Below are 23,168 nucleotides of genomic sequence, written 5' to 3'. Positions count from 1 at the left end.
TTGACCAGACAAATTTCAGTCCTCCAACATGCTATGTTGTTTGTTTTCTATATACTTTTTCTTTAATTAATAATATTAATAAAGGAATTTTTCTTTTTTCCTTTTTTATTTATGAAAAATCCATTTATTGAAAAAAAAAACCCCTCGAAAAAGCCTATGCAACCTAGTGACGCATAAATCCTGAAGCAACTAGACTAAACCGTCATGCAAGCGATCGACAAGGCCCTCCTAGCAAGAGTATCCACACATGCATTTATTACTTTTAAAGAAGTTAAAAGAACAAGAATCTAGAGTGAGGGCAGGGGAACTATTTACATTATTTATATACTAGACAGGTAGTTTACAATTTGACTAAACCATAAGATAATTACAGTCTTCTGAAAATGTGAACATCAGTTTAGCTCTTGTGGCTAGTGCTTCTCCTTCCTCCACCACCGAACTGCATAGTACCGGTTTATAAATTGTTTGTAAAATTTCACCTTTATGATTCTGAAGTACATGGCAAATACCACATTTACTAGTTTACTTGCACCAAAACACATATGAGTTTTATTTTTATTTACCATGAGGCAGAAGTTTCCATTGCTATTGATTTCCTCTATTTTAAATATTATCTGTCACTTCCTTGCTTTTTATCTTTTATAGTTCCTCAAATTCTGTATGTGCTCTTTGGGAAGCTCAATAATTAATTTTGGGATAGTTTTTTTTTTTTCCCTCTCCCATGAAATCTTTCCATTTCTTACAATCTGTAGATGCCAAACAATAAAATAACATAAATTGAATATTTATATGCTCACCTCCTCATGCTTAGTCTCTTTTATCCTTAATTCCCTTTTTAAGTTTCACCCTTAATAAAGGTCTTTTCCTTTTTCTTTTTTAACTTAAATGATCAAACTATTCTCTTAAAATATTTTTAACTTAAATGATCAAACTATTCATGTAACCAAATAGACTCTAAGAAAATTTTACAAATTTTTCATTTTGTATCCAACTTCAAATAAATACGTATTTTTCCAAAACCCAACTCTCTCAACCTACTAAATTATGTAACTCATCACAATTGCCGATGTAACACCTCAACCATCTCCCTACAAACTAAAAGTTTACTTCATATACATCTAAACTTAAGCTTATTGGTTAAACTACCTTTATTTTGATTTTCCTATTGATGGCATGGAATGCACAACATTGTAGATTTATTGGGAGTGTTGATCCATTTAAGGACCCCACTAGTTGATCTGATTATTATTATTATTATTATTATTATTATTATTATTATTATATATATTTTTTAGATTGGAGACTTTATATATGGGGATGGGATATACATTAATGCCACCGGATGGGTGTGAACACTCAGAACCTCCCCATGGGAAGTTGGACCTTAAACCACTTTACTAACCCATCATTGGCGATCTTATTATTAACTAGTTTTATGAGTTAAAATGAATGTTTGAATGTCTACACAAAAAATGAAAGAAAAGATATTAAGCCTAACTGTCAGCATCATATGGAGCATGATTACTATAAATAGATATTTGATTATTGACATGATATAATATCTCATATGAAAGCTTTGTTTGGTTGCATGGAAGGACCAGGAATGAAAATCTTCAAATTTTTTTTTCAATTATTTTCTAATTTTATTGTATATAATATTTTGTTAGATGCTTTAATAAGTTAATCACCATATATTTTATTCTTCTTGGGTTAATGTATTCTTGTTTAAAGACTTATATCGAAAAAAAAAAAACAAACAAACAATTGTATTTGGAGACAAATCCAAATGATAAATTCAAGTTTAATGAGAATGAAAATTCCAAACATTAAAAAAATTTATGCTTGAAATCTTGAGGGGTTTTCATGAAAACTGATTTTTTTTTAGTTAATATAATTTGCAATTTTGCATATTCACTCATGGTCTAGACTGGATTCAATTTCAATGATGGAAATTAACATGCAACACTAGGTGCACATGACCATGATCAAATGAGTAGGTGGAGGTTAAAATCTCCACCACTCATATTGCCTTTTTTTTTTTTGTTACAGGTAACTATGGTTGAATAAGTAAAAAAAAAATATAAAAATCAAACGGGTGGTCAAGATTTCAACCTCAATCACTTGTTCCATCCTAACAGTAGGTAATGCATGCGCATCAATGAAGCTCAATGCAGCCTCTAGTTTGAGGACCCACTTAAGAAATTGTATAATATAAAATTTGGATAAACATAAATGCAGTGAAAAGAGAATCTCCATGTCTACCCCCAACCAAAAGGAAGATGTTAGGGGCTTCTAGTGAGCTGGGCAGTTATGATTTATGGGTGACGTCGAACTTTAGGGGAAAGGACAGAAATTAAATAATAAATTTATTGAAAAAATAAAAAAGGGCAACGTAAAGTGAGGAGACGCTCACAGGGTCCATTCTCTTCACAGTGTGTTCTTTATTGTTTAAGACTCAGAATTAACGAAAATCTCACGATTCTAACTGCCTATAAAACGAAAACGATCGTCAGAAATCACTGTTCAGAATTAGTGGCGGGAGAGAACTGAGAAGAAAATCCAAGAGAAAGCTCTGAGATCACTTAGCTCCGCTAGCTAAGAATCGGTGAGTATGATCTTCATCATCATATAATATAGATTAATCTTGAAATTCTGATAATCGTATCATCTGCTTCAGTTCGTTTCGTTAGTTTACGCTTTGATCAAGTGTTTTCTTTTCTCTCGTTCATGACTAGCCCACCTCGGTGATAGTAGATCCAGGTTTTAAGTTTGTTCTTAAATTTACTTTGCTTCCATTTGGATTCTCTGTTGTTCATTCCTTTTCGATCGCTACTTTTTTTGTTTTTGTTTTTGTTTTTGTTTTTGTTTTTTGTGGTGTGGTTTGGGTGACGCAGACGACTTCTGTTTTCTTTTGATGTGTTCTTCATAGTTCAATTGCGTAGTGTGACTGAAAAGTCTGATGCCACTCTTTTCCATTACGTAGGTGGAAATTGTAGGAATTTTTTTTGGTAACAATAGGAATTCAATGAACAAAGATGATGTTTCTGGTTGTGGAGGGTTGGTTGGGTTCAATGTGCTTCCCTTTTGATGTTTAGAAATATTTGGGACGTATTTTATGGGGAACCTTGAGGACCTGTGGGGTGTAATGGGAAATGGGAATACTGTTAATGTTACCTGTACCCCCCCTCCCAAAAAAAAAAAAAAAAAAAAATAAAAATCATAGAAATGAAAAGTGGAGCCTTCATGTTTAAAATGTAGGTTTTATATGTTTCCTTTGTTGTTGTTGTTTTTTTTTTTGGATGAATAAATTATTATATGAAAAACAAGGGAATAAGAAAAAACCATCCTTCAAATGGAAGGGTGGAAGGAAGAATTGAGACTCTAGGAGACAACAATGAGCTAGTTCCTTGGGGAGTTAGCAACCGAGGGGTGGGGGGAAGAAAGCCTAGTCAAAATATGAGAATGGATGGTATTTCAAATCGTGTCAAGAGAGCGGGATTTGGAAGTCCATTGCCTGAGATTGCGCTTCTACTATAGATGATGGATGGTGGCATTGAAGGCTAGTCTACCAATTCGGTAACAAATGGAGGAGCCAGAGAAATTTCTCAGAATCCAAGACCAATCTCGAGCAAAACCTAATGAATGCCGCGACCAGGACTAGATGATAGTAAGGGCCTTTCTCCAGAGGGAACTAGAGAAGGGGCAAAGAAAGAAAATGCGCTTTAAGTCCTCTGAACCATTCCAACAAAGCATTCAACTGGGGTTAGCTGGGATGTGTCAATGAGAAATGACTGGGTGGGGAGGGCGAGGTGGAGGGCCCTCTAGAGGGTTAGGGAGTGACGGGGAATGTGGCCTTGCATTTAACTAGCGAGCGAACTTGACATTGATGGCACCGGTACATAAGAAAAGTATACGTAGGCATTCCACTTCCTAGTTATTTTCCCATCCAGCATGTCATTCTAGCCTGCTCTTCTTATTCGAACTAGACTAGGGGGGGGCAAGGGGGCTTGAGAGATGGGGTACGGAGAAAGTTCCAAGCGAATGATGTGGAAAAGGTTTTGGAAGGGGAAGGGAGCCAAACAGTGGTGTCGATAGGGGTGTTAGAGAGAGGGGGGAGGAAGTCCTACATTTATAATAGACTAGGATGGGGGGCAGGATCTCAAGAGCCATTAGTGATGAAGGTAGATAAAGGGGTGGATTTGGGGATGCGGGTGTCATAAATAGTGCAGGGACCTGGCAAAGTAAAAAGAATGCCCATCGGATGCCAAGGGTCAAGCCAAAAGGAGATGGAAGAACCCGATGAAATAGAGGAAGAGATGGTGGCAAGGGCCCAGATCTCAAAAGGAGAAGCTTTCTCTAGACCCAAGAAGGGTTGGAAGGCAAGGGGACAGTCCAAAAGGAATCAAAGCGAAGGAGATAAGAGTAGACCCATTGAACCCAAATGAACTCTTGCTTGGAAGCAATATTTCAAATTAGTTTGAGAAGGCATGCCAAATTGATATCACGGATCCTGCAAATACCCAAACCCCCTTCGGTGATTGGGCGACAAATAGCTGTCCAACTAACAGAGTGGATAAACCACGAGGCTTCCTGACCCTTCCAAAGGAAGACAACAGAGAGGGACTCCATGGCGTGAATGGAGAAGATTCTACATCAATAGAGATAAGATGATTGAAGAACATAGCGAATGAGGACCACTCGACCAACAAAGGAGAGAAGCTTGCCTTTCTAGAGTTGGAGTTTCTTACCAATGTGGTCGAGCATGGGGAAGCAGTGGTGACGAGTGAGTCTACCAAGGATAAGAGGCAAACCAAGATAGACAACAGGGAAAGAGCCCGGCTTGAAACCAGAGATATGGACGAGGGAATGTCGAAGGTGATCAGAGACTTCAGAAAGAAAGAGTGGGCTTGTCTAGGTTGACTCTAAGACCAGAGAGGGAATCAAAGAGAGTGAGGGCCGAGAGGATGGAGGAGATGGAGGAATGATCATCTTTGGAGAAAATCATGAGGTCATCCGCAAAAGCGAGATGGGTGAGGTTTAGAGATTTGCACTTAGGGATTGGGGAGATGAGCTGCTGGTCAGTTTTGGATTGTTGTTTCTTCCTCATGTTGGATACGAAATTTCTCGGTTGTGGAACTGCTAGCATGACTTGACTTATTTTCCTGGTAGAAAGCAAGGAATACTGAGACAAAACATATGAAACAATAATGTGGATCTTGCTCTTGTGAGCTCTTGATTCTTGGTCCTTCTGCTTGACTTCCTGTTTTTCTTGCTTCATTCTTGATTCGTTCTTGCATCCTTCTTGCTATTTTCTTCCTTTGTTCTCTGCAAATGTCTAATCCTGTTTCTGTCAATGTCTCACCTATGCTTTGGTTGAAGCATTCTGCAACTTATTATCTGGTGTTGAATACTCAATTCAACCCTTTGCTTTGTGCCTACGATCTGACTGCATTTTTACATGGGGACCTTACAGAATCAGTTTTTATGCTTCAGCCACCTGGTTTTATTGATGGGGCTAATCCTGATTCTGTATGCCATCTGCAGAAGTCTCTTTGTGGTTTATGACAAGCTCCCGGGCCTGGTACCAAAAGCTAATTAGCTTTGTCATTTCCCATGGGTTTGTCGTCTGTTGATCTGAAACATGTCTCTTTGTGTACGATGACAATGGTGTTATTCCATACTTCTTGGTCTATGTGGATGATTCAATACTCACTGGCCATTTTCTTATTTTCTTGGTATTGAGCTTCAACGTACTGCTGATGGGCCAACATAAATATATCAAAGATTTATTTGATCGGACCAATATGTCTTGAGCTAAGCCTGTCTCAATTCCACTTGCTTCTAGAAATTCACTTACTGCTATTTGGAGGTTCTCCTCTACTAGATAAATCTTTGTGTCGGAAAGTTGTTGGGTCCCTTAAATATCTTGCCTTTACAGGCTGGATATACATACTATGCTGTGAGTTGTGTAGCCCAATATGTGCATGTCCCTATGGACCTTCATTGGGCTGCTGTTAAAAGGATACTCTGTTAATTGTGTCGCACTTGACTTATGGACTTTTCTTTCTCTGTTGTACTTCTACTTGTCTTATTGCATATTCTGATGCAGACTGGGCTAGGCCTGATGATCAACGGTCTACCACTGCATATTGCATTTCCTTTGGTTCCTATTTGATATCTTGATCCAATTAAAAGCAACAGTGTCCCGTTCCTGTACTGAGGTTGAGTGCCCCTCTTAGCTTTAACAGGATCAACTCCAGCTTTGAACTACTTTGACTGCTCACGTCCTTTTGACAATGATGTTCACAAACACGGAAGGTTTAACTTTTGAGACCTTATCCTGGCAAAACTTGACCAATAATTTGCCTAGCCCATGATTAAGTGGGACTCAAGATGATTTAAAGAAGTTACATGTCCACTATCACCTGTTCTTTAGAACAAAGCATGAATGAAAATCACTATGCTGCTGCTAGTAAACAATCATTTCTGTAAACTGTATTGTTAAATTGCTTGAAGTTATCTTGAGCCTGGTACTTGAAAACTTACCTTGTTATTATGGAGTTCATAAAGATTATTTGAGCTTCACTAGGGAGCTCAATTAGCTAAATTTTGTACAATGGCAAGCCTGCAATCATGGTGTTGGGAATCCACTCGTAGCTGATGTCCCAAAGTTAAATCCGTTCCGTTCAGAAATTGCCAGAGATACCTTTTGGTTACTTTTGTTGTGTGGGTAGTATGTTCCAAGGACATAACATGTAGTCGTGTTATCCATCAATTCTGAAAGTCCACCTCATGGCTTCCTTCTTGGCTTAATTCTATGTTTTCTTGTAAAATACGCAGCAAGGTGCACTGTTTTGAATTGCTTGTCTTTGAAACTTCCCCAACGACTGGGGCACAACCTGGATGTCAGTGTCCAACATAATTGCTGCCCTGAAAACTTTATTTATCAATGTCAGTGTTGACTCATGTGAAACACAGAAAATTTAGGAAATTTCTTGAGACATGTCATTTGATTGCTTTTAATTTTTAATTTTGTTAAACAGAGTCGATCTTGGATATATAACTGTTCTTTCCGAAATCACAGGGGAACTGACTTATCCTAACTGACTTATCCTTTGTTTTCACTTTTCAGATGGCTCAAGATAATTCTGGTGCAGACTCACCTCGGAGAAAAACAGGTCTCTTAAGAGATCAAGTCCATCTGGTAAAGCGAAAGGACTCTGATCGCTATGAGATTGCACAGATCCCAGATCCACTGTCATTTGAGAAGGGTTTTTTTATAGTTATCCGTGCTTGCCAGTTGTTGGCCCAAAAGAATGACGGGATAATATTTGTAGGGTTAGCAGGTCCCTCTGGGGCTGGAAAAACTGTCTTTACTGAAAAGATAGTCAATTTTATGCCCAGCATTGCTGTCATATCAATGGACAACTACAATGAGGCCAGTCGTATTATTGATGGCAACTTTGATGGTAATTCTTACTTTTTTTTTTACTTTTCCTCCAGTGCTTGTGCTTATAACTTTAAAGCATTACCACTTTTTTCCCCCCCTTTTCCTCCAGTGCTTCTGCTTATAACTTTAAAGCATTAGGGTTCTTGTATAAAATAGCAGATTGTTAATTTCCTATCTAGATGTGTTCTAAAGCTCATGTATTGCCCTAGATGCTACCCATTTTTACCATGCTAGGCTTTTAGGAAAATCATTTAATCAAAAGTTAGTCTGTCAAAACTAGCCATGCTTGAATTCAAGTGATTTCATACATTTTCTAAGAACTCTATTGGCAAATATGCAACTGAGTCAGGCAACTAACTTTTCTCTCATATGAATGTTTATAATATAGAGATGTTGGAATCTTTATGGGTGTAATTTAAGCAATCACTTTATAGATCATCAACTTTGTCTCCTAAAATTTTGTAATGGACATTGTTGGAGGCCCGTAAAGACTTCAATTAAGGTAACGAAAATGATTTAGTGACTGATGATCAAACAAATTCATCCCTAAACACAAGGCAAGGGCAAACCAGGTTTGGTGGTCTTATCCCAAACAATTGGATATCACTTAGATAATGACAAGAATGGTTTTATTTTGCATAATTCTTTCTTCAATGACTACCTGTGTACCTGATCTCTGAAGCATTCTGTCTATTGTATTTTCAGTCATGCTTGCTAATTGTTGCAAATGGATGTGTTTTTCTTTCTTCTCTAACTACATGTCAAACAATGGTAACTAAATGTAGATATCCTTTTACTTGTGGTTATGTTGATTTGAAAAATTGCAATGTTTGCATTTATAATTTTCATGACTGTGTGAATCTACAAATATCTTGTAGACTACCATGTAGGAGATCTTATAGGTCGTGAATTGGGAAAAATTACCTTGTTTGTGTACCTTCAGTTGATGCTTATATACTTGGCCCTGAAGATAAATACTGTTGTTTGTTTTCCTTTTGATTTTTGTTATTTTTCTAGGAAACTTCAAATATTTGGTTAGTCAGGTTAATAATGAAAAGAGGATCATAATTAGTCGAAGTCTGATGTTTATGTTTATGTAACAGATCCACGTTTGACAGACTATGATACATTGCTTGAGAACATCCATGGTTTAAAAGAAGGAAAGACTGTTCAGGTGCCAATATACGATTTCAAGTCCAGTAGCCGCATAGGATACAGGTTGGATTTCTTGTCAACTGACTAACCAAATAGTACTTGAACTATGAATACATAGGTCAATGTTACAATGGTTAATCAATCTTAAGGATTTTCGTGTATTTTCTCAGATTTTTCTTCCTTTATGATTTTTCCCGTAGTAGTTCCCTGTCTCTAGCATGGGCACAAGTATGGCTGTGTAATTGTTTATATAGAATTTGATATAGCAATAACTTTGCTTTCTTTTTGGCATGGTATTCCTCCTTCTTGGGTAGGGTTTATGATTTTCATACATCAGGCATATATTTTTTTGCCACATTGCTGATGAAGTGATAATTTCATCCAAGTTTTCTTTTATCCGTCACTGTTAAACAATGGAATTGATGACATCATCCTGGACCCTTGACCCAATTTTCAGCTAGTTCTTAATTATATCTTACATGTAACTACAGGACAGTTGAGGTCCCTAGCTCTCGCATTGTGATTATTGAAGGAATCTATGCTTTAAGTGAAAAACTGCGCCCTATTCTCGACCTTCGAGTATCTGTCACAGGTGGAGTGCACTTTGACCTAGTGAAACGGGTTTTGCGAGATATACAACGTGCTGGCCAAGAACCGGAAGAAATAATTCATCAAATCTCTGAAACGGTTCTTTCACTTATCCCATGTTAGATATTTTTCTGGGTTAATTTTTTCCCCCTGCTTACCAAGGTTATTCTTGATTGGGTATCAATACCTTCTTTTCTATAGTTTCCAACCAAACTATGCTGTGCAGGTATATCCAATGTACAAGGCTTTTATAGAGCCAGATCTCCAAACAGCACATATTAAAATTATCAACAAGTTCAATCCATTCACTGGGTTCCAAAACCCAACATATATTTTGAAGGTAGTTCCACTATATTGACGGTTAATTTTTTGTTATACTCTTCAGTCTCACATGTGAAAATTAGGTCCATTACTGTCTTCATCTGTCACTGACTGTTTTCTATTATTGTAGTCACCAAAGACTCCAACTGTGGATCAGATCAGGGTCGTTATTTCCGAAGAACATAAAGAGACCATGGAGGAGACCTATGATATATATCTTCTACCACCTGGTGAAGATCCAGAAGCATGCCAATCATATCTGAGGATGCGGAACAGGGAGGGCAAGTACAGTCTAATGTTTGAGGTCTGCCCTTGAACCTGTGCTGCTTTGTCTGAACTGAATGCATGAGATCATCCCATATCTGGCGTTAGCATTAGATCATACACACACAAAAAAAAACTGTGCCAGTCGGGAAAAAGGATTATACTGGAAAGCTGTTTGGAATTTGAATGCTGATGTTCCTTGATGATGCTTGCAGTGTGACTTATTGAATTGTTTGCTGCACATTTTTTATTAGAGCCAACCCCATTTAGTTGGGATTTGGTTGACTTGTTGCTGCACATTTGATGAGAATGTTGCTGGATATTTAGACTTCTATTTAGGTTTGCTGTATCTGGATTACTAACCTGGATAAAATCTGCACAGCAAGCAGTACCATGTACCTTCAGCAATTCACCTTCTAATTTTAATATCTGAGCCAGAAACTATAGTATATTGAATTGGTAACAGATAGCAATGGAGTGATCTTAATTCCTAAATAGCTAAAAGGTGAAGAGAGAAAAAAAATCTAAAAACTGGATGTGTTGAAAATAGAGCTAGAAATGAAAGACTACAAGAATAGTGAGTTGACAAAAATTGGTTCAAAAGATTTTTAAGTCACATAAAATAGCAGGAGAAATCAATCAAATAGATAAATGAAAAAAAAGACAGGTTTCATTTGGAATCCATTACAAATTTCCCAGAAAATCAAGCTGCCATACATCAAATTAGAAACTTTTGAGTTAGAAAGTAATAAGGCTTTACAGAATCCAGCCTTAAAAATAAATGATACTAAAAAGAAAGAAAAAAAAATGGAAACAACTAGATAGCAATAGATTTAGTAAATAAGAAACTATAACAAAAATTGAAACTACATAAGCAGCTTCTAATGGAATATTCCACTGGCATCCAGCATCTAAACTTCACACCAACATTTAGTTAAATATTTTCAGGTAAGGGCCTCTGGAGATAAGTGTCACTTATATGGTGTCTTATCTGTTTTCCAGCCAGGATTCCCAAGTTTCAATGGGGGGTTTGTGAAATTCGAAACTATGGTCAAAACTAGCTGAGTTGGGTCAAAATGAGGGAATTTTCAACTTCACCCATATCTACTGAGACAGCTCGCCAACATGCAAATTTCAGTCAGTTTTGACTGAGATTTAGTTGTTTGGGCAGAAGATAAAGCTTTAGTTTTATAATATAATCAAATTGGAAAGTTGATAGAGTAGGCTTTATCTAGTGCTAGTTACTCACAAGAACGTAAATGATAGGAGTCCACTGGGTAACATGATATGAGCCATGTTAATTAAGTATCATTATATTGGTTCTCATGATAAATTTCTTATTTAAGACCCAAATTAATAGATCAAATCATCCCAAAGTGTTAGACCATGATCCAGAGTTAGGCCACTCTAATTTTCTTTTATGACTTTGTTATCGTTTGTTGCTGGTCTGGATGAAAGCTGATATAGTATATATTTTTACTTGGATATCCAGTTTCTTTATAAAATTTATTTTCTTTTTGGTTAAAAAGGGAGTTTTGTTTTTTATTTCTTGATCTCAGGAATGGGTCACAGATAGCCCGTTTATCATCTCTCCAAGAATAACTTTTGAGGTTAGTGTGCGCCTTCTTGGTGGGCTGATGGCCTTGGGGTACACAATAGCAGCCATATTGAAAAGAAGCAGCCATGTATTCTCTGATGGTAAAGTTTGTGTGAAGATTGATTGGTTAGAACAACTGAACCGGCATTATGTTCAGGTATGGCATTGTTGTCATATGCTAGTCATCTACTCTGATTTACCCATGTGAAAATTTGTTTTTATTTTTGATACTAGGCTTTAATAGCTTCCTGTGTTTATTTCTTTTGTATTCACATGATGGTTAGTTTTGCATATTTGCGGGAAAAGTATGTGCTAAATGCTCTGTATGTATAACTCTAATCAAACCTAGAATGAGACCTCTGCTGATGTGCAGTATTGGTATGTTGGTGGTCCAGCCTTTAACCAATGCTAAATCTTGGGAGAACCATTTTCCTTCATATTAGTCTTCAGGGAATTTGTGTTTTACCTTTTCCAAGTGCTGCAAATTTTTTGCTATTTCATGGATATTAAAATGCCAATTTTGGTGGAAACCATGGAATACTTAATTTCTCACTCTCAAATAACCTTTTGTGAAGATTTGTATTTTAGCACCCAGAGGCTTAGATTATTTTTGTGGTGGGGGTAATTGAATAAAGTAGTCTGAATTTTCAGAAATAAAAGCCTTTGACAACTGTTGGTGCTGGAGTTTGGAAGGGTGGAGGGTGGGGTTGGGTGGAACTTGTTGTGGAGGAATTTTCTGAGATAAAAGCATGATGGAAGCTGCTTGTGGTAGCAAGAGGTGTTTCTAAAAGGAGTTCTGAACTAGTTTTGTTTTCCATTTAAACATTTGCTGCCACTTAGATCATCATTGTTCCATAGGAAAAGGATGAAGTGTGTCCTCTCTGCATACCCATGAATCTACAATCAATGCTGTGCAACCATCCCCTTTCATTGAAAAATGGATAGATTGGAGATGCTAACTATATATTGTGTTATTTTGATTGTTGGAGATAATATGGCTACAGTTGCATAGAGATTTCCATTGATTTGATAATCGGTGGCAATAAATAAGGTCATACAGATGTGTGGTACACGTCTATATTTGCTACTCAGTGAACTACCTGGTTAACTGTCTTTATGCTTAACTCCTGGCCTGACCTTGGATATCCTTATGGAGGATTGACAGATTCCAGAGAACGGGATTTACTGACAGTCCTAGATTGTTAGATTCTTGAAAGCAGGATTTACAGTATGGTCCAAGCGTGCATACTGCATGGTTCAAAGATTTGTTCTAACATAGAGTGTACTTGTTTTGATGCTAAGGTGCAAGGAAGAGACCGTTTATATGTAAAAGTCATTGCAGAGCAGCTGGACCTGGAAGGTTCATATGTCCCTCGTACTTATATCGAACAGATCCAATTGGAAAAGCTTGTAAATGAAGTCATGGTATGACATTGCTTGAAACGTCTATTGAAATGATTTTCCTCCCTCTGCCTGCTGTAGTCCTGAACTCCTTAAGTGATCATTCCTCAGGCATTACCTGATGACTTGAAGACCAAGCTCAGCATTGAAGATGACATGATTTCAAGCCCCAAAGAAGCACTTTCTCGAGCCTCTGCAGATAGGGTTGCTCAAAGAAATAAGCATCTCAGAAGGTACAAGTTTGCCCCCTTACATCATAGTTCCATTGTCTCATCAAGGAGAGATCTTCGCTTGATAAAGCTTATTTGGGTCTGACCATGTCATGTGTTCATATGTTGATGATATTCAGTCAGTTGAATTCCCTCCTTTGTCTTTTATGTTTTGGAACTTTTGATTGATTTTTCTTATAATTGCTGTAGTCAGTTGACCATCTAATCTAGAAAGCCAAATTTACTTTCCCCCAGAAATTTCAGATTGAAGACTTAATTTTTAAGAGGATTTCAAATACAGAGATCATTTTTTGCTATATCCTTTTATGAATCTCGCTGCCTGAAAAGGTCAAACTAATGTTGTATCTATTATGTATTTTGAGCAGTGGAATGTCTCATTCATATTCAACACAACGAGACAAGAATCTGTCTAAGTTGACGATCGATGTTAACAGCAAAAGATTTGACAGAAGAAACCCAGATTCTTCTGCAATGCTGGCAAACCAGGTCAGTTCCTGAATGTCTCAAGAAACCATCTTATTCTTTGGGCTATGATATTTGTTAGTTAAACAAACAGAGCTCTTCATTATTTTCTTATCAAACTTTCTTTTCGGATTGGTAGGGAATCATTCCCCAACTCTCAGAACAAATTTCCACTCTGAACGAGAGGATGGATGAATTTACTTCGCGAATTGAAGAGTTGAATTCCATGTTAACAGCGAGGAAAGTTTCTGCTAGCCAGCAAAACTTGGCTCTGCAAGCAGAAGCTAGCAATGGCTTCGGATCTTCTTCAATCTTGCCTTCTGGGTTAAGCAACGGTCCTTTAACTGGTTCCTCTCTACCCAATTCTCTATCTTCTTCCCAGCTTGCTAGAGAGTCTCCACTAATGGAAGAGGTACTGTGGGAAATCCAATTTCCTTCTCTCTGTTTTCCCCTTTACTTTGCAATACATAATAAATAAATTAAAACCAAGGTTCCTGAAGGGAGGAAGGGGAAAAAAAAAGGTGTTTTTCTTTTTTGGGGGCTGGGGAGTGGGTGAGGGGCTAAAGAGCTGTAGGGGAAGAGAGAAGAGTCTAGACCCCAGGTAACAACAATATGCATGTTCCTTGGGGCTTGGGGTATCTAGCAGGGGATGCATATGCAATCTTGGTGGAGATACAAACTGAAATAGCTGTGTAGTTTTCTGGGTAAATATTTAATGGGAGAGGCTCTGGGATGCTACCACTGTAGGAAGGAATTCCCAGCCACAACCAATGGGTGGCCTGAAAAAGTTATCATGTGTAAGACCTGCATTTGCAAAACGTGATGAAAAATCACTTGAGAAATGTATACTAGTGGAGTGGCATTCTTTTTCCAATATTTAATATGTAACTACTGTTAGCTTGGAAGTGCTATCCACCATCTTTCTCTTTATCTCTTCACTTTAGCTTTGGAAGTGCTATCCCGGCTTATCCAATCCAAAACTGATCAGATGCTCATTTCCCCCATTCCCAAATGTCGTTCTCTTAAGCTCACCCACCTTGCCTTTGCTGATGACCTTATGATCTTCTCTAGGGCTGACCACTCCTCCATTTCCTCTATCCTTGAAACTCTCTCCCATTTCGAAGCCCTTTCTGGCCTTAAAGTCAACTTTGAGAAATCCACCATCTTTCTCTCTGGTATCTCTGATTCCTCTAGGGCCGCCCTCCTGGCTCTCTTTGGGTTTTCCCTTGGCTCCTTTCCTGTGACCTATCTTGGTCTTCCCCTCATCCCTGGTAGGCTCACTCGCCACCATTGCTCCCCCATGCTTGACCATATTCGAAAGAAGCTTCAACTCTGGAAGAGTAAGCTTCTCTCCTTTGCGGGGAGAATGGTGCTTATCCACTCGGTCCTTCAATCCTCCTATCTCTACTGGTGTGGTATTTTTTCCCTTCCTAAATCTATCATCCATTCTCTTGAGTCCCTTTTCTGTGCTTTCCTTTGGAAAGGTCAGGAATCCTCCCGCTTCCTTCATCCTATTAGTTGGAAAGCCATTTGCCGTCCCAAATCTGAGGGTGGTCTCGGATTCCGCCGTATCCGTGATATGAATATGGCATGCCTCATGAAACTCATATGGAAGATTGCCTCCAGACATGATTCCATTTGGGTTTCTTGGGTATATGCCTATCTCCTCAAGAATGACTTGATTTGGACTGTTGCGATCCCCTCCAATCCCTCCTGGATCTGGAGGAATCTCCAGACTCTCCGTGATCGGGCCCTCCCTGCCATCTCTGTTAGTGTTTCCTTTGGTCTTTCCACTTCTTTTTGGCTAGATCCCTGGCATCCGATGGGTTTCTTGTTCTCTATTCTTGGCCCCAAAACCGTTTATAACACCCGTATCCCAAAAACCGCCCCCCTCTCCTCATTCATCTCTTTTGGTTCTTGGTCTCCCTCCCCCCACCCCAGTCTCACACAGGTATGTAGCTCCCTCCCCCCCTTATCCCCCCTCCCTGATGACCACATTGTTTGGCTGCACCCCCACTCTACCCCCTTTTCTACTACATCGGCTTGGAACCTCCTGAGAACCCCTTCTCCCTCTACCCCTTGGTCCCCTCTTGTTTGGTTCAAAGGTCACATCCTTCGCCATGCCCTTACTCTTTGGAGAACCTTTAGCCTTGCCTTGCCTACCCAAACTTTTCTCATTAGCCGTCACATTCCTGCCAACCCAAACTGTGCCATCTGCTGGAATAGTTCAGAGGATATTAACCACCTATTTTTTTGTTGCCCTCTTTCCCGCTCCGTTTGGACTCGCGCCCTTGCATCCATTTGGCCTAGATCCCGTCGTTCTTTTGGTTTTGCACATGAATGGAACTGGATCTTGAGAATCTTTGCCGGTACTTCTGCTTGTGACCTTGTGGGTAAGCTTGTCTTTGCCGCCACTATTCACCATCTTTGGTGGGAGTGTAACATGCGCAGACGGTCCTCCAAATCCCGTTCAATTGATTTGATTTGGAATGCCATCTACTTTGATGTTTTTTTCGAGACTGCGTTCTCTCCCCCACCCCCCTATTGCTGATTCTCCAAGAAATAGTCTAATTGTTAGTTCTTGGAGTCTCTCAGCTTCTTTCTTGCCCCTCACTTGATGTTTTTTTTGTATTTGCTTTCTCTCCCCTCCCCCCTATTGTAGATTCTCCAAGAAATAGGCTATTTGTTAGTTCTTGGAGTCTCTCAGCTTCTCTCTTGCCCCATTTACATTGTTTCTTTCGTCTTTCATTGGCTTTTGGTAATTTAATTATTTACTCATCCAAAAAAAAAAACTACTGTTAGCTTGTCTTATGAACTGCTCATGGAATTCTAAATTTTAATGAGAGGTTCCTGATTTTGCAATCAGATGAGAAGATAGCCAGGTGAGAACAATTCATATTGCAATCCAGTGGAAAGTTACTCCCATACATCTTTCTTCCACCAAGGAAAAAGAGGGAGAAATCTGATCTTTGTTTGTGAAAAACAATATATAACTTTATTGGATGTAGAATGATATAAGTTGAGAGTCTATCCAACACTGTCCTTTAGCATTGCTGTTTTGACCACATGGAACATCTTTGATGCACCTTTCTGATGTCCTTCTCTTTATGGATCATACTGCTAAGGTTTGGCAATTGACCTCTTGGTTGACTCCTTGGCTGATGGGATCCTTCATTTTGGATGGCCATATCTTTGTGGATCAATCCATGGGTCAATTAATATATTTTGCAGGTTAAATCACATTACCACAACCAAGAGGAGTGATAGATCATTTTGTAGTGCATGAATGACCTTGTGTAAGATTTTTTGCCTGGCACCCATGTTGCTTACTTCTGGGAATTTGGGTTTGTTTCAAACCCTCAGGAGCTTCTTCTCATATGCATTTTTTAGGAGTATTAGCCTTGGGGAAGAGATGCTTAACCTGTAGGTCTTAGCTCTTGTTGCATTTACCTGTAAACATGTTGTGCCTTTGCCTTCCCCTTCTTTCCCACACCCAAATTGGATGTATTCTTAAAAGTCCCCCTTTCCCACATCCTTATCTGATGTATCCAAAGTAGGAAGTCTTATTAGAGTTCGTCAATAGGTAAGTGACTGACCTGATTTTGAATGGCTATATTGAATGAGTTGTTAAAATCAATGTTCTTGCTGAAACGTTTTCCTTTTTATCCTTAAGTTTCTTTCCTAATTTGGTGGTGCTCCATTCTGAACAGATCTCAATTATTTCCCGTGGACAACGCCAACTTATGCATCAAATGGAAAATCTCATCAATTCTCTTCATGAGAACCTTGGAGAACGTCATCATCAAGAAAGAACAAGCAGGACAAACAGGTTGATCGATGTCGAATCTATTGGGATCCCTTTGATTTCAACATTGGTAGTTGCGGGTATGGGTGTCTTCTTATTCAAATTTCTGTCCAGAAATTAAGCCCTACCCTAAATTCTGCTAGGATTTTATGGGCATATGATATGCCCCTCACACGCCTCTCCACATGAAACGTTTTGTCTGGTAGAACTAAATATTTTTGGCAGCCTACTCCTGCTCGGGAAGACGATCTCTGATCAGTCATTAAGTTTCTTGAAGCACATGTTTTCAAGTTTCTCATGAGGTTAAAGAAGGGTGGTTGCAACCTTGTAAATTTGCCCTTTTAAATATTTGAATATGAAAGAAATTCTCAATTTTTAAAAAAGCTCGTTAGCTGTAAACTTTTTGACTCCCAAAAAATATATAGAGAGAATCTGAATAATATATCACACTCTGGTCCAAGAGGATTTCTCTTGGTGTTCAAGTGATGTTCTGAAGTTGATGGTATCTTTTCCCACGATATTTACATTCTTAAATTGAGAATGGTGTTTTTCATATTCTTCTATGACATTTACAAAGATACGTCTTTGGGTACTAACTGAAACTGGAGAGAAAGCGGTTGCAATTGGAACTTGGTAGTCTGTTATATGTCTCTGTTACTTCTTATTCCAGGAAAGAACCCAGTTGCTATGTTTGCCATTTTCACCCATGCGCAAGAAAGTTCCTGCACATTACTGGTGGTGGTGGTGTTCTTTTCTCACCCATTGCAATCTTGCCAGGACCAACATTCCCCAAGAAAAAAAAAGAAAAAAGAGAAAGAAAAGAAAGCCTTAGTCTCTTATCTGATATGTTGATTATTTTATTGCTACAAGGGGATTATTGTTGATTAAAAATTGTGCTGGATTGAGTTATTCAAATGTCTCCAAATTTTTCTTACCTCTCACTATAAAGGACTGTCATTAACAAAAGAGAGAAAGTTAAGTTGGCATATCCAAGATCAACATCATAAGTAAAGCGAAAGGTGTTTTGACAAAGATTATATTCCAAACCAAATGACATGATCATTGACAACTTAGCCAGAGCTACGAGCAAATCATCATAAAGCCACATACCACAAAAGTTAGCATGCACTCCATGCTTAGTAAAATATAAAGTCAGCTATGCTACAAAATATGGTGCCCATTAGCATCCCTTAATGCAACACTTCTTCCTCTATAAAAATCATTATCAGTGATTTAGTTCTCATACTAAGCTATTATACACATTACAAACAACCAATTCCCCTTGCTTGGTGTTGTGTGATACTATAAAAAGCACTAATAATTACATACAAGGGTAATAAGCAAAACTAGATTTACATCATCCATGATGTCAATGGTCTATATTCTACAGTTTGCAAATCCTCAAAGCATTCAATTTCTGCTTTTGAGGCCAGTCTAGGGATTTGCTTCAATTGTTCCAGAATAGTTGCTCCAAGATGCTGTTCTTCTGCATCCTCAGCTTTTGAATCAGCATGAATTCTCATCTTCTCAAGAGCAGGTGTAACAGTGAGTAAAAACTTGATGAACTCTAATTCAGGTCTCCATCCGTAAGAACACTTCATGGTCACATTTTGAAGCTGCTTGAGGGGGCATCCTAAACCATATTGAACTTTCAAAAGTTCCATAACTGGTTCCACATCTGCATTTTCTCTAGTGGAGCCCTGTAGATCCAAAGTAACATAAAAAATCAAAATTAAAACTCGCTTTCTTTCTGAAACAGTTGAGAGTTGTGACACACCGAAATCTCCAGTGTCTGCAAGTTAGGGGAGCTTCTAATCAAATACAGTGCCACTGAGACTACACCCAGATCGTGAAATGCCACCCGCGTCAGTCTCAGTCTCTTCAGATTGCAAAACTTGAGATCACAAAAGGTACTCTGAAGCTTCTCGGGTGCAATGCCCACTGCCAAGAACTAAATGAAACAAAAAGAAAGAAAAATAAATGTTGTATATGAGAGAGAGTGAGAGAGAGAGAGAGAGAGAGAGAGAGAAAGGGGGGGGGGGGTTTCCTTCAAAAAAAGAAAAAAAAAAAGTAGTAAATAAAACCAAAGCCATGGAACTATCTTATTACCTTCAGAATGCCGCCACTTGCTATATAGAGATCTTCAACACCAACAAGACCCCCAAGAACTTTGATCAGCTTGCAAGTCGCTTCCCTGTGTTGATCAGAAGAAGCAAACCAATCCAGATCTATTTCTACTTTTGCTAGAGTTGGGGTGTTTCTGAAGTGGATATCTTTAAAATGACCCCTAAGATGCAAGAACTTGAGTTTAGGAGTATCCATCACAAGGTTAGAAAAACCTCTTACCCACATTAGGGTCAATGTCTCAAGTAGAGGGCAACTGGGAACCAGATCTTCAAACGTGAAGCCAACAAATTCAACATGACAAAGTTGAAGGCACTTCATGTGCTTGAATTCCAAGTTCTTTGAACATCTAAGGCTGCAATTACTGAGTTCTAAATGAGTCAACTGATGACATGATGAGAAGAGACTTGAGGGTACCTCGTACCAACTACTGGGGGGCAGAGAAAGGACTAATTCCTTAATACCATTTCTTGAAACAAATAATACCCATTGATGGATGTCTGAGATACTTGGACTACTCAAATCAGAGAGCTCAAACTTACGAATTGGACCCATGTGTAGCATGAGAACTCTATCAATAAATTTAACAATCAAGTTATGTTCATTACTCAAAGCATCCTGAAGGGAATAATCAAATACAAGTTCCGGAAGAGAAACCCATCTGTCTCTCCACTTCTTCGATAAGATGCTTGTTCTTACTGCATCCCTTATAGGCAATCGAGCAAGGATATTATCTATGATGTTCAAAGGAAGATCACTGATTCTATCCACCTTTCTGATACATCTACCACCACACCTCCTCATCTTTGAGCTAGTTTGAGCTATGCTCTTACCCAACTCTGAAATGCAAAACCAAACTCTGTCAGCTGCATATCAAACAAAATTAAAAATCAAATAATACCCAATAAGAAGAAGAAGAAGAAGAAGAAGAAGAAGAAGAAGAAGAAGAAGAAGAAGAAGAAGAAGAAGAAAAAGAAAATTTCTGCAAATACCTCATACAAAATTTCTGCAAATACCTCATACGCACAACAGAATTGCGACTGCTAGCTCTTCCGACGACGAAAGGGCAGAGATTTCACAACTGTCAAATTGAAAATGATCAGCTGGGGGGATGGATTTCATTGGTAATGCTTCAAAGGATGGGAAGTTGACTAATAAATGTCAAATCTGGGTGATTTGATTCTGTCTAAGCCAAGTAAAAATCCAATTTCAAGGCAATCGTGGCAGAGAAACTTTTGAAGATTTCGACTGTTATTGACGGGTTTACGTCATCACTGACCTCATTTTGGGTTACGTAACCCATGACCGATTTGAACCTGCAAGTTGATTCTTTGCTTTGATGTTTGATTACTCTCTCTGTTCTGTTCCGATCTATACATCTATAGTTGCATGATTTTCAAGTTCTTTCCTTGGCTTCTACCCAATTCCAACTTAAAATACACGCAATCATACAAAAACGAAAGATTCATGAGCACACAAATCATGCTTTTTTCCTGAAACTTTGACTGACAAGAATCAGAAACGGAGTTCCCTGCACACCCACCCCACCTAACCCTAAACCCCCAAAAGAAGAAAGTAACACGTATCGTACGATTTGTGGAACCGCCGAAATTCCAAAAATGCCCTCATGAAAATCTTGTATTTGTACTTTTTGCTCTCCAGTGACTTGTACGTTCGTTCCAACATCAAGGTCAAATACGTCATTCAAGGGATTTCACCTCCCTCTTGAATTTCACCTCCCCAAGTTATTGTTGCTTGTACTTAATTATAAATAAGAATCATAACAAACTCGTTTATTTTTTTAATCAAAATTGAAGATCTACTTGTTTAATATTCAAGTGAGTAATTCTCTTTCTGTACTCTATTTCCAACTTACTAAGAATAGTAAAATCACAAGTGCACTGGCAGCACAGCTACGTGAAAATAGAAATGTTTTTTTATTTTTATTTTTTTTAATGATCCAAATATCTTCGGTTATTAATTAATAAGATTAAAATAATAAAATAAGAGAAAGGATTTATAATTTATCCGAGCAAGTAGTCTAAAATTTTCATTGTATCTTGTCTTTTTTTTATAAGAAATCTTCCATGGCCCCTTAACAGGAAAATGAATTAGATATGTGGATCTATTTTAATAGTGCTGTCGTATTGGGTGACGTACTCACCCTTTTCCTTTTGGCATATTATGCTGGTCCCACCATTTATTTTTAAATGATAAAATCAAATTCATGCCAACAGATTATACAAGATCCAGCAATGAGTAAATCTTTTAAGGGTCTGTTAGGTTATATGAATTAGAAATTTCACATCTCAGGCATCATGAATATAAGATTTATACTCGTTTGGTTGTGAAAATTCTTAGATTTATGAAATCTAGAGATTCATCTTTTTATACTAAAAATGTGAATTTTTAGATTTATGAGTATGTAGTGAAATCCAGAGATTTCATCCATACTATAAAACGCTAAACATTTGCGTATCTACAAAAATCATGGATTTCATTCCACAGATTCAAGTTAACCGAACAGTTAATTTTATGAATAATGACTCTATAGATTTGAAATTTCCAGACTCATGTAACCAAACAAACCCTAAAAACTTCTCAATGAATGAAGTTAAGGATGTTATGCGGTCAGGGTTCGATCATCTTTGATGGTAACGGTGTATGTAATAGTCTTTCCTTTAAAGTCGCTCTTTTTATTTTGGGTTTGCGTGTCTTGTATTCAGTAGGTTCATATAATTATAGTTTGGTTGTATTTATAATTGAAATATATTTTGGGTCAATTACTCGTAGAGGGTAGAATTGTAGTTGTATAGGAATTGGGATTTTGGGTTACCTTATCAATAGTGTCTGTGAGATAATCTAGGTAATATAAAAATAAGTAAAGAGTAGCACTTTATGAGGTGTGAGAGTAATGAGGTTTTTAGGAAATGATGAAATCATTATCTCTCACAGGGATGTAGGCAATCTTGCTGTTGTGAGTGTGTGTTTAATTGTTTTCTTTTTCGTGGTTGTGCATTCGTCCCCCAACACTTGCCTTCATAAACCTCTTGTAAATAACTAAAGGAACTGACACATCGTTGTTACTTGGAATTTAGATAATTTTCTTATACACGCCCAACACCGTTTAGTTCAAACTCTTCCTCTGTTACATTTCTTTCCTTTTGAGGGGTTTATATTATATTCTAGTTCATTTACCACCCCCACCCCCAAAAAAAAAAAAAAAATCTTACCATCTGGGCATGATGATCATTTTCCTATTTTTTGTGTAGAGTATTCTGACCTAACATCAAATATTAAAAACGTGTATTTTTTATTTATTTATTCTTTCTCTTCTGTAGCCCTACTTTTGGTTTAGCTTTTGAATTTAAATAGAAACCACATGGTACTTCTGCAGCTCTACTGGCTATAGTTAAAAAGTAAAGGCATACCACATGCTCTAAATTTCAATTTCCCACTCTCTTATTAAACTATTTTATTAATTTGGCAAACGTGACTATCAACAATGCCAATGGTTTTGCTAGGACTAATCTATGTTCTTGTTTGGATATGAACTTTGCTAGAAATTCTCTAGCAATACTTCTGATGAGGACATCTGATGTACTTTTTTTTTTTTTGGATTAAAAAAAATAAAAAAAATAGACACCATATTGGTTCTGATGAAAAAAGACATTAGATTATCAATTGCATTCTCAATGTTATCTTCTTATATAGATTTTCATTTATTTATTTTTCGGGTTAAAGATGTATTTATTCAAAGAACAGTTAGAA

At 37.8% G+C, this 23,168-nt stretch overlaps 2 protein-coding genes across 6 annotated transcripts; one reads left to right on the top strand and one right to left on the bottom strand.

The window, feature by feature from the left end:
* Positions 1-2,446: 2,446 nt before the first annotated feature.
* On the top strand, positions 2,447-18,223 carry LOC149025694 (Phosphoribulokinase / Uridine kinase family). Of its 2 annotated transcripts, XM_089145890.1 has the most exons (12): positions 2,448-2,605; positions 7,133-7,469; positions 8,554-8,668; positions 9,097-9,292; positions 9,420-9,533; positions 9,645-9,818; positions 11,338-11,532; positions 12,678-12,800; positions 12,888-13,009; positions 13,372-13,492; positions 13,608-13,880; positions 17,179-18,219. In XM_089145890.1, the coding sequence occupies exons 2-12, from the start codon at positions 7,133-7,135 to the stop codon at positions 17,392-17,394; spliced, it is 1,986 nt and encodes a 661-aa protein (XP_089002016.1). In that variant the 5' UTR covers positions 2,448-2,605; the 3' UTR covers positions 17,395-18,219. The 2 variants fall into 2 exon arrangements, with proteins under 2 accessions (XP_089002017.1, XP_089002016.1); XM_089145891.1 differs by lacking the exon at positions 13,608-13,880 and having other exon boundaries at positions 2,447-2,605; positions 17,179-18,223.
* Positions 18,190-20,923, bottom strand: LOC149025693 (F-box/FBD/LRR-repeat protein At1g13570-like). 4 transcript variants are annotated; one of them, XM_089145893.1, is made up of 5 exons: positions 20,677-20,923; positions 20,390-20,478; positions 19,383-20,236; positions 19,051-19,224; positions 18,190-18,973 (listed from the first exon to the last, which is right to left on the bottom strand). In XM_089145893.1, the coding sequence occupies exons 3-5, from the start codon at positions 20,199-20,201 to the stop codon at positions 18,626-18,628; spliced, it is 1,341 nt and encodes a 446-aa protein (XP_089002019.1). In that variant the 5' UTR covers positions 20,202-20,236; positions 20,390-20,478; positions 20,677-20,923; the 3' UTR covers positions 18,190-18,625. The 4 variants fall into 4 exon arrangements, with proteins under 4 accessions (XP_089002019.1, XP_089002020.1, XP_089002018.1 ...); XM_089145894.1 differs by having other exon boundaries at positions 19,383-20,263; positions 20,390-20,923; XM_089145892.1 differs by having other exon boundaries at positions 20,390-20,923.
* Positions 20,924-23,168: the final 2,245 nt, after the last annotated feature.

The sequence above is a fragment of the Hakea prostrata genome, chromosome 2 (assembly GCF_041222555.1).
Source record: "Hakea prostrata isolate BN-2017 chromosome 2, UWA_Hpros_2, whole genome shotgun sequence".
NCBI lineage: Eukaryota > Viridiplantae > Streptophyta > Magnoliopsida > Proteales > Proteaceae > Hakea > Hakea prostrata.
Note: the sequence above shows the minus strand (reverse complement) of the source record. Positions and strands in the feature narration are given on the sequence as shown.

What these genes read in the sequence shown, in the direction of transcription:
- LOC149025694 (XM_089145890.1), top strand. Translation starts at nt 7,133, where the DNA reads ATGGCTCAAGATAATTCTGGTGCAGACTCACCTCGGAGAAAAACAGGT. An exon ending in AGTACAGTCTAATGTTTGAG is followed by an intron (nt 9,819 to 11,337) that starts GTCTGCCCTTGA and finishes TCTTGATCTCAG; the next exon opens with GAATGGGTCACAGATAGCCC. An exon ending in CTGCAATGCTGGCAAACCAG is followed by an intron (nt 13,493 to 13,607) that starts GTCAGTTCCTGA and finishes TCGGATTGGTAG; the next exon opens with GGAATCATTCCCCAACTCTC.
- LOC149025693 (XM_089145894.1), bottom strand. Translation starts at nt 20,201, where the DNA reads ATGAGGAGGTGTGGTGGTAGATGTATCAGAAAGGTGGATAGAATCAGT. An exon ending in CAAGTGGCGGCATTCTGAAG is followed by an intron (nt 19,225 to 19,382) that starts GTAATAAGATAG and finishes TGTTTCATTTAG; the next exon opens with TTCTTGGCAGTGGGCATTGC. An exon ending in TGCAGACACTGGAGATTTCG is followed by an intron (nt 18,974 to 19,050) that starts GTGTGTCACAAC and finishes TTGGATCTACAG; the next exon opens with GGCTCCACTAGAGAAAATGC.